At 37.8% G+C, this 16,603-nt stretch overlaps 3 protein-coding genes across 5 annotated transcripts; 1 reads left to right on the forward strand and 2 right to left on the reverse strand.

Annotated features, from left to right (window-relative positions):
* Positions 1-1,048: 1,048 nt before the first annotated feature.
* Positions 1,049-6,939, reverse strand: LOC105180901 (aminopeptidase N). The gene is made up of 11 exons (XM_011137234.2): positions 6,355-6,939; positions 5,333-5,785; positions 4,679-4,892; positions 3,718-3,868; positions 3,486-3,567; positions 3,024-3,397; positions 2,561-2,838; positions 2,203-2,393; positions 1,590-1,889; positions 1,353-1,419; positions 1,049-1,265 (listed from the first exon to the last, which is right to left on the reverse strand). The coding sequence occupies exons 1-11, from the start codon at positions 6,858-6,860 to the stop codon at positions 1,098-1,100; spliced, it is 2,784 nt and encodes a 927-aa protein (XP_011135536.1). The 5' UTR covers positions 6,861-6,939; the 3' UTR covers positions 1,049-1,097.
* Positions 6,940-10,166: 3,227 nt separating this feature from the next.
* LOC105180907 (acyl-CoA Delta(11) desaturase) lies at positions 10,167-12,952 on the reverse strand. Of its 3 annotated transcripts, none has more exons than XM_025296818.1 (6): positions 12,900-12,952; positions 11,811-12,101; positions 11,550-11,656; positions 11,232-11,437; positions 10,851-11,033; positions 10,167-10,685 (listed from the first exon to the last, which is right to left on the reverse strand). In XM_025296818.1, exons 2-6 carry the CDS (start codon positions 12,055-12,057, stop codon positions 10,391-10,393), a joined length of 1,038 nt encoding a protein of 345 aa, XP_025152603.1. In that variant the 5' UTR covers positions 12,058-12,101; positions 12,900-12,952; the 3' UTR covers positions 10,167-10,390. The 3 variants fall into 3 exon arrangements, with proteins under 3 accessions (XP_025152603.1, XP_019695951.2, XP_011135545.2); XM_019840392.2 differs by having other exon boundaries at positions 11,550-11,680; XM_011137243.3 differs by having other exon boundaries at positions 11,550-11,680; positions 11,811-12,104; positions 12,900-12,917.
* A 1,622-nt stretch (positions 12,953-14,574) lies between these two features.
* LOC105180906 (dehydrodolichyl diphosphate synthase complex subunit DHDDS) lies at positions 14,575-16,121 on the forward strand. The gene is made up of 5 exons (XM_019840393.2): positions 14,575-14,785; positions 14,869-15,030; positions 15,099-15,247; positions 15,344-15,528; positions 15,650-16,121. Exons 1-5 carry the CDS (start codon positions 14,625-14,627, stop codon positions 15,884-15,886), a joined length of 894 nt encoding a protein of 297 aa, XP_019695952.2. The 5' UTR covers positions 14,575-14,624; the 3' UTR covers positions 15,887-16,121.
* The last annotated feature ends 482 nt before the right edge of the window (positions 16,122-16,603 follow it).

Genomic DNA, 16,603 nt, shown 5'->3' on the forward strand with positions numbered 1-16,603 from the left:
TAAGGAAAAAAGAATGTGAGATTTCTTTTATAAGCAACGTTTCTTTTGTGAAATCTTTTATGAAATCAACATTATCTCGCGTTTCTGCTTATACAAAATATGTAATCTATTATCGAAAGTTAATAATTAAATTTATACCTAATAACTCTGCAATAAATGAATAAGGGAAAAGAGAATGTGAGAGATTTCTTTTTTAAGCAACAGAATGTCTCTACAGGAACGGTTACCTTTGAAATCACTCAACTATTTTAAATTTAGAATGGAAATGAAACATTCGATCCAGACACGGGCAAAGGAAATATTGCGCTTTATACATTTGACTTTTCAAAACTGATCAATCATAATCGCAATGAGTACGAGAGCTTTACTTATCTGGCCTTTGCGCTTATAAAGCCGTTGAGCTCATCGCATCTACGCTGCGTTAAACATAGCAGCGGTCAGAGTGACACCAGATGTGAATTTTCACATTAAATCTTTACATTGATTGTTTCCAGTCATTTTGTGTGAAGATTCTGTAATAAAACCTATACTGTACCAACGTTATTTTGTAGACTGTGCAGCTTTATTTAATCTAGCTAGCAATTAGTCAGCTAGGTGATGGATTTCGTAAACGTGACTATAGCAGATGTATATGAAACGTTATCGTATTCACACCGACGATAACAATAAATTTCTTGATATTTGTTATCTCAAGGAGTAAAACCGATTGGAAGTCATAAAATGAACAAACGGTATAAAGTTTTCTTTTTTTGTTGATCTGTAAGAAATTATGGCTATGTCAATCATATCTGTTTCTTAGCGATTAATTACAACAAATGTAATGTTAACACGATATCTTTTTATTGTGCTTTAAATTTAGACTTTTAAAAATGATGTTAGACTTTAGTATATCTGTTTATATATCTTGTATTTATATATAATATACTACATATATGTGGAACAGGAAATTTATAAGTCGTGTAGCTCATATAATGCTTAAGATATGGCTATAATAGCTTTATTATTATTTACAATATTCTTATATTTGTATATTTGTATATTCTTATATTTGTATATTCACATTTGTATATTCGTATTAAGTGCTTGCTAAATATGTATCACGATATCTTATTGTCTAGTATATTATGCATCGCAACGGAGAATTCATTATTCTCGAAGGCGCTGTGAATTTTTGCTAAATTATCTCTGACTCTCGCTAAATGTTGTTTCTTGTAAATTAATAAATCGCTTACATCGATTTTATGTTGATGGGCGAATGTTTTTATCTGCAAAAAAATATCCCACGAATATAGCTAACTTCTACTGAGGCAGTGAGCGAATGAAGTAAAGTAAGAAATAAGAAAGCATCGAACCTTTTCAATTTGATCCTCGTTGACACTTTTCTGAATCACCAGGCTAAAAACAGGAATTTCTCTCATACTGTAAAACATATGATCACGTTACTTTGGAATGATTATTGAACATAATCTCAAAAATATTTGAATAAAATCTAGAATGTCGATTCACAAATATCTTTGTGAATCGACATGAAGAAAAATCGTTCCTAAATATTAATGCGTATTTATATTTCGTGGAAAGACGATACTTACAAGACAGGGAATTGGTCCGATTTATTGAGAAAAAAATCTATTGTTTCGTCTGTATTGAACGGATTTTTGAATACGTTGTTGAAGATTTGATAATAATACATCTCTTTATATATTTCATCTCCCATAGTCGTAACATAATTTATGTGTTTTTCGATGATCTCCATATTCTCCGTGCAACCAAGAAATTTGAGGTGATATTGTACTGTTACATCATCATGGATTTGCAAAAAATTATCCCAGACAGTACTGTTAGCTTTCATCAAGCCGTAGCAGAAGATCCACTGTTGGTCGTGTAAAATTCTGACAGCGAATTAATATAAATGATTGAGCAATGTACATTAAAAAGGTCTCTCGGAGCATCGCTTTATTATTTTCTAAAGAAATAATTTTATAATAAAAATGATAATTTTATAATGAATTTCATTCATTTCTTCGATAAGCGATTTCTCTAGAACCATAATCCCCGTTGTTTTCCCAAGCAGTAAGTTATATTAAAATCTGATATAATGTAAGTTTTAATAAACAGCATATTATAGGAACAAATGTAGATCTACAAAATTTACAGGCGACGCAAACATTTTTCAGACATACACACAGTTTCAGTAAAACTTACTTGTTTGCGATTGGGTCTTGTACATACGCGAGTAACTTGGCGGTAGCTTTCGTTTGACATTCTGCATGTCCATATTTACAAGTATATTCGCCGAGGAGGGATCTGGTCTTTATAGTAAAAGGGTCGTCGTCAGGGCGACCATCAAAGTCGACATTCTCAAGTATCTTGCGCGTCAGATTGAAGATGTACGACTTGAAAGAGATATTTTACAATGACCAGCAATTGTTTCGCGAGTTGAACAGAGCGATCAGAGACAGCTTGCTTAAGCAGCTCCATTTCCAAGCAAATGAGTTTATACGAACCAACTTTCCTATTGATCCGCTGAGTTTCAATAACGGGACGTAACGTTATATCTTACCTTGAAGATAGCTGCCCTTTCGGGTATCTGCAGATAGAGATCCAACTTTTCAATGATTCTGAATGCCGTCTGCCATACGACACAGTCGGTCTCGCGCGACAAATAGTTCATAATTTCGAAGAAGGTGACGAGGTCTAGCTGATCGGTCTGCGTCATGAAAAAAGCGTCGTCGATTATCTGAGCGCGATTCAAAACGGGGATCTTGGCGTAGTCGTCGGAGTTGAGAATTGCGGCGATCCGTTTCCAGTTGGTCGTATCGTAATTTACACGGTAATAACCTGTTGAGTAGAAGAATGTAACGAAGCTTTTGCGATACATCTTCTTTATCGTAGATCGATCGTCAGAAATGATCTAAACTATAATTCATTACGTAGCTGAAATAACTGAGAGCGCGTCCCGTAATTATAATATATAAATCTCGTTCGATTTATGTATCTATCTATTTTACGAGCTCACTCGTTACCCGTTAATTGTTTATTCACAATGATCCAGTCGTCGACGTCCACTCCCTCAAGTGTTATAGCCTCGTCTTGCGGTCTTAGCCAGTGTGTGGCCAATGTCGACGAGAAGTCTGGGTTGGTTTGCGTCGCAAAGTTCAAAGGGACCCACCATTTCGCGTTGCTTCCCTCGTGCATTTTGTATTGAGCTGCCTTCTGTGTCGCTTCGATGACGCCATTCGCGTAATCACGTTCGATCGTCACCACGGGATAGCTCGCCTGCTCGAACCAAGCGTCCATCACTTCCTTCACATTGAAATCGTCATGTGGCACGTCGGATTCGTCGAGAGCGTCTTGCAATGCTTTCCATAAGTCGTCTGGCGTGGCATTGCCGTATGCGCTAAAAATCAATAAGGCGATACACTAGAACGGTCGCGAATTTGAATTTGCAAAGGGAATTTTTGAGGCGTCCAGCGAATGATACTAACTTTGCTCGAAGATACTTTATCAAACCATCCCGGAATACATCTTCCCGCAGAAAGTGCGATATCATTCGTAATAAGATAGCGGCTGAAAGATGAAAATTAGAATTTTTAATTATCTTTATAATCGCGCTATGCTGCAGACATCGCACGTACTTTGTACACTTTGCATACTGCAAAGCATATGCGATATTTGCACATCTAAATAAAACTAAATAAATATATGAGCTTCTCTTACATTTTGTATACGTGTTCTCGGAGTAAGCTTCGTAAAGGTTTGACGTGATATTTATATTAATCGGCTTAGCCCATTTTGCGATATCTCTACCAAGCGTCGGCTGCATATTCTCGACCACCAAATAATCCATTAGTCGCCATTCCTTGAAAAGCTGAGAACAAAAATCGACGATGTCGTGAGAGGAACAATAAAGATAAAAATGAGGAGGAAAGTATGAAAAAAAGAAAAAAATTAATGTACGAGGTAGAGATGTGCGAATCAAGAATTTTTATATCAAATCTAATCGAATCTCATTTTTTAAATTCGAATTCGAATCGTATTGAATCTATGAAATTTCACTCGAATTTGAATCGAATCGAATGAAATCGAATCAAATCATTAAAAAATTTAACATGACTATTAAACATGCAAATATGGATGGAAGATTCTAATATAAAAGGGAATATTGATATTGTAATATCATCTTGAAGTAAAATATATATTTAAATATTTAAAGTAATTTATAGTTATTAATTATAAGTTATTAATTATAAGTTAAGTTAATTACAAGTTAAGGATTCAAACATACAGGCCTAGGTGGCCCGTTTTGTAATTGATGCACGCAAACGGTAATGTATTTAATTCCTATTTGTATTATTCGAATTCGAATTATAGAGATTCGGATTCGAATCGAATCGAATTACATTAGATTCGATTCGATTCGATTCGAATAGTTCGCACATATCTGGGGGCGGCGGTTAGTGCAAGTAGTATCTGCGCAGTACGCACAGCCGCCACTGCCGTCCCCCAAGAGAGTACCCCCTAGGTGTTTTAGCCGGTGCGAGTCCGGCATAACCCACAGGTTCCCCCCCCGGGCCTGTGGGTACCCATAAGGGGTTTCACCTGGGTTATCAAAAAAAAAAAAGTTCGCACATATCTAGTACGAGGTATAGCTCGTCGATTATACAATCTGTTTCGATACCTTGTCAGTAATGTAGTATTTGAGGTAAGTCGATGTTCCTTCGCTCAACCAGAGGTAATTCCACCAAGTCGGGCTGACTAGATTCCCGAACCACTGATGCGCCAGCTCGTGAGTGATCGTCATAGTGTTGTACAGCTTCAAGTCTATCAGCTTCATAGGGATGTACAGTTCTGTTTTCATGAAATTGCTCTCGTTGTAAAGTAGCACGTCCTGCCTGCAAATTGATCGGACGAATACGATGTCCGTTTGTCGAATTTTCTCTCGTTACTATTCGACTCTCATTCATGTTTTTGCTTCGGTTTTTTTCCAATTTCTTGATAATGTGATTATTATTTGTTACGATTTCTTTCGTTAGGCTCAGACAGTTTCAAAGCGCAGACAAAAATATAATCGTAAATATAGTTAACCATAATTTTTAATAGAGAGAGAACTCCTCACAACAGAGTTTTATTTATCTCTTGCTTTTTCAATCAGAGCCACATAGAGATTACAGTTATTTTACTCTATTTTATTACGTTGCTCATTTCTACATAAAAAAATTAAATAAAAAAAAATTAAGTAATCGAGCAAAACTACGCGCTGTAATATTCGCGAATGTAGTTATCAAGGCGACTGTGGATCTTCGAACGAGGACTGCAAACCGCAGGTACTTACTTATAGACGATCATACCCCAGTTCTCGGTGGCTCTGCTCGAGTAGTGAGGTGCCACTACGTGGTCCATCTTCGGCACGGGTACGGTGCTGTTGGTGAATTCCTCGAGTACACGCGTCGCCTTCTCGGCGACATCCAAGGGGTACGCGGCGAGCTGAAGCATGTGCTTCGGCGCCCATATCCTCATGGTGCCGTCCAAATTTGAAATATAATCGTAATCGGCGATCACGAAGCCCAACACGTTGGTGGGCATCACCGGCGTTGTCTCGAAGAGCGTCCACACCTTTCCGTCCGTCGCGTCGACTTGCGACCGCGCGGACGGCATGTTCGACAAGGCCGTATAGTTGGGGTAATGCTTTATGGAGAATTTGAAGGTTGCTTTCATGGCTGGCTCGTCCCAGCATGGAAACGCCTGTCGCGCATTGGCCGGTTGGAAATGCGTTACCGCCAACCACCTGTAAATTGATTATAGGTCGCATCTGATGCATGAGCGTTGTCACAGTATCAGTACAGCGTCGCGCCATATGGCGATTGTGCAATTATCGTGAGGGAGCAACAGGTCGCGTAAACGTTTACTATGTTTACTAACGCAATAATCGGGGACAATCGAGCGAGTTGAATGTGGCCGGCGCGCATAGTAAGGGCGATTAATCACTCGATATTCTATTAATTTTCGCAAACGCAGTTATGATGAACGCGAATTTGACTCCTCCTTTATCCTCTGTGTAATGGAAGCGTAGATGTTGTCTTCACGATTTTGCTGCGCTGTAACCTTGCAGGTTACAACGATACAAGAATGCAACGATATAAGAAGATCGACGAACCGGAGATAAAGAGGGGAAGAGAGAAAGAGAAAGAGATCGTCGACACCGAAGCATCGATTGATTAACAACATTGATTAGCAAACAATTCGTATTTTCACAGAAGCTCCTTGATATCGTATCTGCGTTATCTGCCCGCATTTTTAGCGCGATCTATCGCCCGTTGTTAAGCATTACATTTTTCCTCCAATGTTTTTACTCACACTTTATTGCCCTCGTTATTGGTGTAGAAACTCCTGTAGAATCCGCGACCGGTGGGTTTGATTACACCCACGAACTTCAAGTACAGCGTGTACACGCCGATCTCCACGGGGTCGTCGAATCGTAGGATTAGCATTTCCGAGTTTCCGTCGTAATCGTGCAGCTTCGGAACATAATTCGCCACGGTCTCGTTTGCACTGGACTCCTCGACTCTGCGAGTCAATTTCGTTTTCCACTTGTCCACTATGAGCTGCCTGGTATGCAACACAACAGTGTCGGTCGGCTTGAGCACCTTCATCTCGATGCCGGTTTCGCCGTTGAAGGTGAAGTTATTCTCCACGATGTGCGGTATCAATCGTATATCGTAATGAACAGGTACAACCTGCTGCAGCAAGTTCAAATGAAGATCCTCCTCTCCTGCCAGCGAGGTCTCGTTATTTCGAAGCGGGACTGCCCGGCCTGTGACAATTAGCACAGCCGCCATCAGTAAACTCTTGACGATCGCCATAACGCGATGATTCTATGATGCAGTTACACAATTATTCCGCGTCACACCGCGCCTACTGTTGTCGCAGACTGTCGCGGAATAATCCTCTCCGCTTTTGTACGATAATCGAGACGCTTGCTATTTATCACAAACACGGTTGTTCGCAGAAATCCCCAGAAGAAGAATATTATCATCTTTGACGGTCCCACGGGTCATCAAAACTGCTGTGTTTAGCCGCGTTAAGTTCGTAAATTACGGTCGTTTACAAGCGTGGAGATAACGAGGAACGTATCGAAAGTAATAGTGGAGCGCGATGTTCCGTGTAGAACGTCCCGATAATCGTATCATAGAAAGAATTACATGATATAGATTCTTCTCTCACTTCAAGACTTGTCAACTGCTTCGTTTCGAATTGCCTAATCAATGGTCGTTGTTAAGTCGTCTTCGTTCGCTGACATTGAAATCCGGAAAACTGTTGCAAAATCAAATTTCATAGCCTGAATGTCGTACATATGTATTTTAATGTGCAGACAAGCTTCTTGTTTCAACAGAGGATTATATTATGTTATTGTTTCGAAAGTCTACAGTGACGATCTAAATGCAGTTGTAAGTAGACTCTGCGGTATTACACCTTCGGCAGAAACCTGTCTCTTCAAGTAATCAAGTAATCAAGCGCGCAGATCGGCGATTGATAATAACATTATCGCAATCGGCATTAACTACTTGGGTTTATCGTCACGAAATAATACTTTCTACATGCGGCGCGATAAAATCGCATTGACCTATTTGCGGATTCTTGCGGATGCCGATTCTTTATCGGAGTTCTTTAACGCATCCATTCGCGGATTTCTCCGAAAGAATTGACCTTTGCCGGCGTGACTGTCGCTTCCTAGTTGGCATTTCTCGTATCTCTCTATTTGTACACTCGCGTCGCGTCCCGTCATCGCGAATGACATTTATCGCTCTTACGTTGAGTTCATATGAAGCGTAAGTCATCGACGTAACTTGATAATCTTTGCTCTCCGCGATGCAATGGCAAATCGGTCGAAGAGTAGACGACGAAACACCACCTATTTGGAGTTCCGCTCAGAGATGACGCTGTCAGCGATCATCTCGACGGCTATTGCTATTGCTCACGTACGTACAAAACTGACGGATCTCTCTTTCTCTCTCTCCTCCTCTCTCTCCCTCCCTCCCTCTCTCCCACTCTTTCCCTCTCATTCTCTCTCTTTCTCTCTCTCTCGACGTGGTTGAACTTGAATTCGCCTGATTCCTCGGTCGAATTTTGCGCGCCGTCGCACAGTGAGGCCAGATAACATTCTTTCTGTCAAAATTCTCTAGAGACCTGAATTTCCAACCGATCATCGACACCAATGTATGAGGTTGATCCTGAATAAATTCCGAAGAGATCTGTCTTGCCAAAATTAAAAAAAAATTTTTTTCTCGAATTACTAGCCCCAAAAGAGGAAAAATTATCGTTAAACGCGAGAAACTTGTGAAATACTCATTATTCGACACTTATTTCTATCTAATAGCGTATTCAGCGGATTGAAACTATGAAACCAATCAACATACATCTCGAGATTTATCGATCTTGAATCAGAAACCCATTGACCCAATACTTATATGCCCAAAATACAAAAACATCAAATAAGACCCGTTAAGCACAAAACCGAGGGATTTTAATCCTTAATTCTTTCTTAATGTGGGCTGAAATGATGAGCTTTGAAATTCTGAGTTTTCTGGAAGGTTAAAAAGGTAATTATAAGTTTTGAGGTCTCGCATTTAGTATCCATAGACTCGAACCCATTGAGGTCGAAACCCAAGACACTGTACTTTAAACAATAAACTTTTAAGACAAACCCTAATGAGACTAAACCCATGAACCCTGAACCGATAATTTTTTCAAAATTTCGGCTAGACATATCTCTTTGAAATTTATTCAGGATCAACCTCATCTATTGGTGTCGATGATCGTTTGGAAATTCAGGTCTCTAAAGAATTTTGAACTAAGAAATGTCATCTAGCCCCACTGTGCGTTGCCTCCTCTGTCGACTCTAAACTCCGTTCTCGGATTTTTGGGATTCACCGCATCCCCGTCCCGAGGACATCCACGGACGTTTCCGTTTGAAAGAAAATATTTCAGATGCACGCTTTGCCCTACATAAACTTCAAATAATATAATGATATAAGAATTATATAAGTATATTTTTGTATAGGCCTAAATTATGGATCAAAGCTTGCAATCGTACGATTGATAGAGCAACTGAAGAATTGCATAAAAATTATCGAATTTGAAGTGATCATTACGACGAAAATATGTATCTGAATGATTTGTGTTGATAAATCCGAGGCAACTCGAAACAATGCCAGTGAATGGTATATTTCCAGTAAGAAAATATTTCGGCTTTAATCATTCTTTCATTATTACAGGAAATTTTCGAGAAAGAGTTGAGTCTAACGACTCGTTCGTTAGCCCACGGCGGCGGAGATTTTCGAGAAAGAGTTGAGTCTAAGGACTTGTTCGTTAGCTCACAGCGGCGCAGATACATGACGAGCTTTCGCGGTTCGCTGGCTAGCGATGTCGCACGAGTCCTGCGATATCTCGCAGCTCGTTGCAACCTTCTCGATTATCGAATCTTTGCAAAGTTATCCGAGTTCATTGCTCGCACCAATGAGGCTTCTCTCTTATGTTTCAGGTGCTCGGCAACAAGAAATATTCGAGAGTTGTTATCTCGAGCGGTGTATTCTTTTGGTCTTCATTTGCATTTGAAGAGTGATCTGAAGCGTCACGTTTTTCCCAGAGCTCCTGTATTCCGGCCGTCTGATCTTCCCTGGGATCGACAGCTTCCTGAGTTCCTACATTCCTGCGTTCCCGCCGACCGGTCTTCCTCAAAATCGTCGGCTGCCTGGTGATCCTGCGTTCCCACCGATCGATCTCCCTCGGAATCATCGGATTCTCGGTTTACTGCCGTTCCTGTACTCCTGATTTACCGCCGTTCAGCCTTCTTCGGGCCACCAATTTTATTCTTTGTCGCCAAGTTTTCTTTTTCCATTAAAATACGCGAACAGACAGTGCCAGATCATTATATTCAAAACAATTCGAAAACTAGACTTCTTCCTCGAGCTATACCAAATGTAACACAGACCACATCAAATTTTATGACAAATTTAGATTGTGATACTTATTTCAAGAGGTAATATTTTGCTCTATATTTTTATTTAATTAAGTTATACTAATAAATATTTTTCACAGAGAATACAGAGAATATAGAGAAGACAGAATGTGAACAGGAATTGCATCAGGAATCAGAAATGACAGTAAGCCAATAATTATTCAGTTTATATTTTTATTTATGCCCAACACTCCGTTAAAAGAATATAAAAACCAGAGGAATATAATTTCTTCCTTATATTCAGTAAACTGCTATTCCTCAATAAGAAGCAGTTCGTTCTATATGTTAAAACAAATGTAATGCTGGTCGTGGACCGTAGACTGTGCGATTTCATACAGGACATACAGGAGTCCTGTCTAACTCATATAAGTTAGGTTACGAATATATTTTACCTTCACCATTCGGAGGCGATACAGCAACCCACTTGCAATGGCGCTCGGCCATTTTATTCTTCATTGCGACAGACTTCACGAGCTCCGGAGACGGTTCTTGTAGATCATATGCCCAACCAATTTTTGCAAAGAAATCGATGAACATAGTCGCAAAGTTGTATGTGTGTGTACCGAATTCAGATGCTTTGTAGTCCCATGGGAACACGTGATGATAATTATGTGAACCTTCGCCGAAAGAAACTATTGAGACCATCACGTTATTGGTTGGTTTAATATGCCTGTCATTCAAATAAATCGCAACTATAATTTCTTTAAGCCTCATTAAATTATTAGCAAGATGTGGTTTGCTAATTGCCAAATATCTTAGTATTAGTATAATTATAGCTTAGACGTACTGTATGTATGTAATTAACTTTCAATAAACAGGTGAACAGAGATCTTACATGTTATACGGTTTTGTACCCCACATGTGAGCGAAACTATTAATACTACTCGCACCATGGACCCCGAATATATAACTCAATAAATGCAATTTCAATGACATTGTCCATGTTTCGTTCCACCCGTAAACGGGCATCACAATCGGTATCATATGGGCGAAAATGAAAGTTAGTTTCCAAAAATGCCTGCGGAAACAAGTAAAATTACAACATTAAAAGTAATTTCTCAATGATATTAAATTGATATTCAGATGGACAGGTTCCGTGTCCAAGAAGTACACCGAGAAAAATACGATCAAATTCAATATATCTAGATTCATTCTCTTTTACTTGTCAGGCATTAGATTATAACAGGATATGTTATATAAATGGACAAGGACTCACTTATCAGCGAACATAACGAGAGGATCCGCCTTAATATCGCTTATATCGATTTGTTGACCTTTTTTGATAACCTCAGGATGCCTTTTTACCATCAGCCACCCGAGGTGAGAAAAGAAGAATCCTCGATTGCTGTTATATGGATCCGCGTCTGTATCCACGTATTTATGATGTATCCGATGATTTTTGACCCAACAACTGATATTGATCTAAGGAAGAAAATCGTCGTAAGGAAAATATTATCTTGTTTCATTTCTTTTTCGTCCATTTCTTCCTCTCACACTTTGTCTGCGGTGAATTTAAGCAGTTGTGTGTGTTTACCTGGCCAGCTGTGAGATGGCAAAGAAGAAGTATGATTTTAAATGGCAATTTTGCTTTGAAACTTCGATGCGACCAGTAACGATGAGCAGCAGCGGTGAAGCCCATCCCTTGAATTGCGCAAATAAAGATATCTTGAAGTAAAATACATTGAGTCTATTAATTATCATTATTATAAAGTTCTCCGCAATATAATCAACAATCTATCTAGCTATTGTTTCATACGTAACGATCTAAGCGCTTCATCTCTCAAATTGTACTTACACCAAAGGACTGTCCTGATATCCATTGTAAAGTCGATAGTAAACAAGCTGTACAATGCACATAAATGCCAAAAAGTTATTATAGTAACATTGCGCCATTTTATATTTGGTAGATAATCTATCCATTCCTTAATCACTGAGTGCAAACTATTTCCTCTGTACGTAACATGTTTGTTTTCTATTTCCGACGTAGCCGAAGGAGGTTTCTCTTGTATTCCAACATTGGCGTTCAAAGTGTTGGATGTCATCGTAAGCTCGTTTTGCCGTCTTTGGAATGCGCCACTATAGTTTGCTGCTTAATAATCAATGAATTTGTCTGCTTACGGGAATTGCGTGCGGGCAATTTTGTTTCGTATGTTTCATTATATATAGAATTTATGTCAAGCTTATAATAATAATGTTATACACGGGTGCAATAGTCGAGAGCAAGAAACCTTGTATTATTAATAAAGAAGATTTGTGAACAACAAAATCGGTAAAGTGTTACTTTTTCTATATATTTTCCCACAGTTTATTTTATTAATAATATTGCAAAAGTTGGAATTCCGTTTTTTAAATGGATTATGCTAAATTTAATTACCTCATAATATTACATTAAAAGAAATTGATGGATAGCACGTATAAACATATAATTGATCTCAGTCATCAGTTAGTGCCTCAAATAATTTTTGTTAGAATGATAAACCTATTACGCCATCATATATTTCTGAATACATTTCGTCATCATGTCATATGTTATATTCTATCGCATAGTGTTAATATTATTATCAGTTGCAATAATATTAACAAAATATTGTCGTGTAGGAAATTCTTAATACGTTTCTGTCATTTATTCTTTGAAAATTAATTTCAGAAGAAAACCGTTGCCACTCTAAACTTCTAATGTTTTATATTTATTGCTTATTAGATTTGTGGTCGAAAAAAAGGTCATACAAATATTGTATAATGAGCTAAGAGCTGATAGTGAGTGTTCTTGAAAATAAATGGCAAATTTCTCATTCATGGAAGTAGAATCCGATCGTTCCCGTCTGTTTCGTAATGTACTATCATTATTCGCGTCGTTATATTTGTCGCGTCGTTACATCGTTACCTCCTACGGTTTTAGTGTTACTACTCCTGAAGTTTTAGGAAGTATGTTGAAAGACGAACTGCGGTCGTGCGACTAACTTACCGATAGAATATATACCGCATTTATTAATGTATGGAAAACATATTCAATTTTGTAAATGTATTCGTTACATGTGTTTACAAGTAGTGAATGAGTTTCCTTACTTGGCAATAATGGAATATACAGGATGTCTCATTTTAAAGGATCGACTCAAATATCTCAGAAATATTATGTTAAATCGAAAAATGTTTCAAATAAAAGTTGTATGGTTTTAAGGAATATATAAAACAACTATATCAGTTTGTTTATAGATGGCGTCACTTTCGAGATATTCGTTGATCATTTTCTTAAATGGGAGCCCCAATTTTGTATTACATCATCTTTTTCTACTAATTAATTTGACTGCACACGATCATATAGTAAACATACGGTGAAGCAGCCGCGGTAAAAAGTACGACAATAACGTCTCATTTATTTAAGATTCATGAAATATCATTATTTCCACCTTATTGTATTCTTGTCTCGTTGTTTTTCTCCAATCTTTTCCTTTCTCTTCCTTTTATGTTTGTTCTTTTAGTACTTTTCACATACAGGATGCCACACCATTGCGAGATTCCGTTGACGTTTAGTATAAAAGTCACATAATTGGGCACTAATGACACGCAGTCGAGAACCTTAATTAGTATTATTATGTATCAGTGTGTGAATATTAATAAGGAAAGTGACGGTTGGGCAAAGATAAAGTACGAAATTCGGATTGATCTATTTTAACTATAACTTTAACTATTTTAAATATAATTCTAGCCTCGTCTAATCGCTTGTGCAGTCTCCCATTCGGTATTTCCATTTCACACTTGCTAAGTTGATTTCCAGCTTAACGCGAAACTATAACGGGAATTCCGTGATGCAAAGTCACCTCGGACGTGAACTGCGGCAGTGAGCTATTTTGCTCATTAGATTGCATGAAAAATACCTAATTTGTCTGTATAAGTATATTTGTCTTATTACAAGCGCTCAATATCGATGAAGATTGCGATTGAGTACTGTGGTTCAAAATTAATCCTGATGCACGAAAGTATGGAATACAGTGACGTCACGAACGACATAGGATTAGTACTATAGAGTGGCTCCTCATTTCAGGTAGGTTGAGTGCAGAGATAGAAAGATGAGAGAGAGAGAGAGAGAGAGAGAGAGAGAGAGAGAGAGAGAGAGAGAGAGAGAGAGAGAGAGAGAGAGAGAGAGAGAGGGAGAGAGTGAGAGAGTGAGAAAGGGAAAGAGAGAAATCTTCGAGCACGAGTGTCAGAGATGAACTCGGCGTTTTATTAAAAAGCATCTGATTGTGATCGGGTCGGTGAGAAGGACAACGTTGTCTTTCGCTCGATGATAACTTCTCATATAATGTATGTCCTTCCAAATGCAACGTGCATAATGTATATAGATAAGACCGATAATTAGAATGCACATGTCAGCAACGTATCGCAAAACAAGGTTTTACCGATACCTGTGGCATGAAGGTTAGACGATGAAGTCATAATTGCATGTTATTCGTCGTTGCGCGCTATCGTTCGTTTTGAGGAATTGTCTGCAAATACTCGAACTCGCGCCGATAGATAATTGTCGAATGGTTTACGACGGGTCTAACAGTTGAAAGCGAACCAGTGAGACAGTGTATGTTTTCATAAATTCATTAAATTATTCGAAAATATAATGTCGTGGATAAAGGAGCGCACTTTGAATTGGTTTCAATTTTTGGCTGCGAAGATTATGAGAATTGGCCATGTGCCCAGGCATGTAGCGTTTATAATGGATGGCAATAGACGTTATGCAAATAAGAAACATGTGGCAAAAGTAGAGGGACACACAAAGGGGTATATATTTTTGACAAACTTTCAAATAACACTTATGAGTTTAATCTCTTATCAAACTTATGTTTTCTTTTGTCTTACAACAGGTTTAACATGTTAGCAGACACGTTGAGTTGGTGCACGGATCTTGGTATTACAGAAATGACGGTGTATGCTTTCAGCATAGAGAACTTTAAACGTAACAAAGAGGAAGTTGATGCACTTATGGAGCTTGCCAAACAAAAATTTGAGCGTCTCTTAGAAGAGAAGTATGTTTATCATTTTTAATCAAACATATTACAATATACCCATATATTTTCAAGGATAATATTTGCAGGGATAAACTGATGGAGCGTGGGATATGCGTTCGTATAATCGGCAATTTGTCATTAATTCCAGAAGACATATGTAAATTAATCGCTAAAATTATGACGATCACTAAAGATAATAATAAAGCATTTTTAAATATTGCTTTCGCTTATACATGTAAGTAATCATTTTATTTATTGCATTTATTGCATATAAATTTCTTCATAATCAAATGAAAAACACACTCTAATATTTCATATACAATATATACAGCAAGAGATGAAATCACCTGTGCAATTAAGGATATAGTTAAAGGTGTAAAACATAATGAAATTGTACCGGAAGACATCAATGAAGACCTCATTTCTAACTGTTTATATACTTACAATTCTCCAGATCCTGATTTATTGATTCGCACCTCAGGAGAAGTCAGACTCAGTGACTTCCTCATGTGGCAAGTAAGAAAATACATTTTCTACTTTGAGTGTTTTTTCTTTACAACTTGTAGAAACAGACTACATAACTATAGAAACAGACTAACTATATACCTAAAATGTATTTTTATCTAAATCATTTTAGATCTCCGATAGTTGTGTCTACTTCACTAATGTATTGTGGCCCGAGTTCACCATATGGGATTTTCTTAGTGCAATTTTATATTATCAGAGGTGTTACTCTGATTTGCAAAGAGTTGCAAGAATACAAAATTCAAAATCAATCACGCATAACTACAGAGCGTTTACATATGTAAATAAGTTGCATCATGAACGTCAGGTTATGATTAAAAATATGTACCTTTCAGCAGTTCAATCATAAAAAGAAAGACTTTTGGAAGAGCGCTACATATTCCTGTGAGTACAATTATCAGTCAAACATGCTGAGGAACTGGTAGGTGTATGTATAAATGCATATGTGTGTGATACATACACATATTATTTCAAATTAATTTGTCAGAATAATATAATTTATTGTTCTCTCAATTTTTATGGACATAAACTCTATCACATAAAATTCCTAGATATATAATTTATCAACTTATTGGTGTGTACACTGTGAAAAATGATTAAAATGATATATATATACAGGGTGAAAAAAACCCCGGAACCCCTGAAAATTTCGAAAAATATATACTTTATAAAAAAATGTTTCAGACAAAAGTTGTAGCGTGGAAAAGGATCTATTTACGTATCTTAACAATTTGACCTTGGGTGGCGTTATCAAGGTCAGGATAAAGTCACCTCGGATATTTTAAATAGAATCCCCAATATTTGATTGCATGTGCTTATAGCCCTTCTTCAGACCTTTTCAAAGCACTATGGTTTTATTCAATTTGAATAAGCTGTTTCGAAGTTATCGAGTTGTTTAAAGTAAGATATCTAACCAACTAAGGCAAGATCGGGGGATGATCCAGCCAACTAAGGCAAGATCGTAGGATGATCCGGCCAACTAAGGCAAGATCGTAGGATGATCCGGCCAACTAAGGCAATATCGTAGGATGATCCGGCTAACTAAGACAAGATCGGAGGATGATCC

Source organism: Harpegnathos saltator, unplaced genomic scaffold, assembly GCF_003227715.2.
Source record: "Harpegnathos saltator strain DR-91 unplaced genomic scaffold, Hsal_v8.6 scaffold16, whole genome shotgun sequence".
NCBI lineage: Eukaryota > Metazoa > Arthropoda > Insecta > Hymenoptera > Formicidae > Harpegnathos > Harpegnathos saltator.

Excerpts from the sequence above, each read along its gene's own strand:
- LOC105180901 (XM_011137234.2), bottom strand. The coding sequence starts at position 6,860 with ATGGCGATCGTCAAGAGTTTACTGATGGCGGCTGTGCTAATTGTCACA. Across the intron at positions 5,786-6,354 it reads AATAACGAGGGCAATAAAGT|GTGGTTGGCGGTAACGCATT; the intron begins GTGAGTAAAAAC and ends ATCAATTTACAG. Across the intron at positions 3,398-3,485 it reads ATAAAGTATCTTCGAGCAAA|CGCATACGGCAATGCCACGC; the intron begins GTTAGTATCATT and ends ATTGATTTTTAG.
- LOC105180906 (XM_019840393.2), top strand. The coding sequence starts at position 14,625 with ATGTCGTGGATAAAGGAGCGCACTTTGAATTGGTTTCAATTTTTGGCT. Across the intron at positions 14,786-14,868 it reads GTAGAGGGACACACAAAGGG|GTTTAACATGTTAGCAGACA; the intron begins GTATATATTTTT and ends GTCTTACAACAG. Across the intron at positions 15,529-15,649 it reads GTGACTTCCTCATGTGGCAA|ATCTCCGATAGTTGTGTCTA; the intron begins GTAAGAAAATAC and ends AAATCATTTTAG.
- LOC105180907 (XM_019840392.2), bottom strand. The coding sequence starts at position 12,057 with ATGACATCCAACACTTTGAACGCCAATGTTGGAATACAAGAGAAACCT. Across the intron at positions 11,681-11,810 it reads TATCAGGACAGTCCTTTGGT|ATATCTTTATTTGCGCAATT; the intron begins GTAAGTACAATT and ends TTTTACTTCAAG. Across the intron at positions 11,438-11,549 it reads GCCATCTCACAGCTGGCCAG|ATCAATATCAGTTGTTGGGT; the intron begins GTAAACACACAC and ends TTTCTTCCTTAG.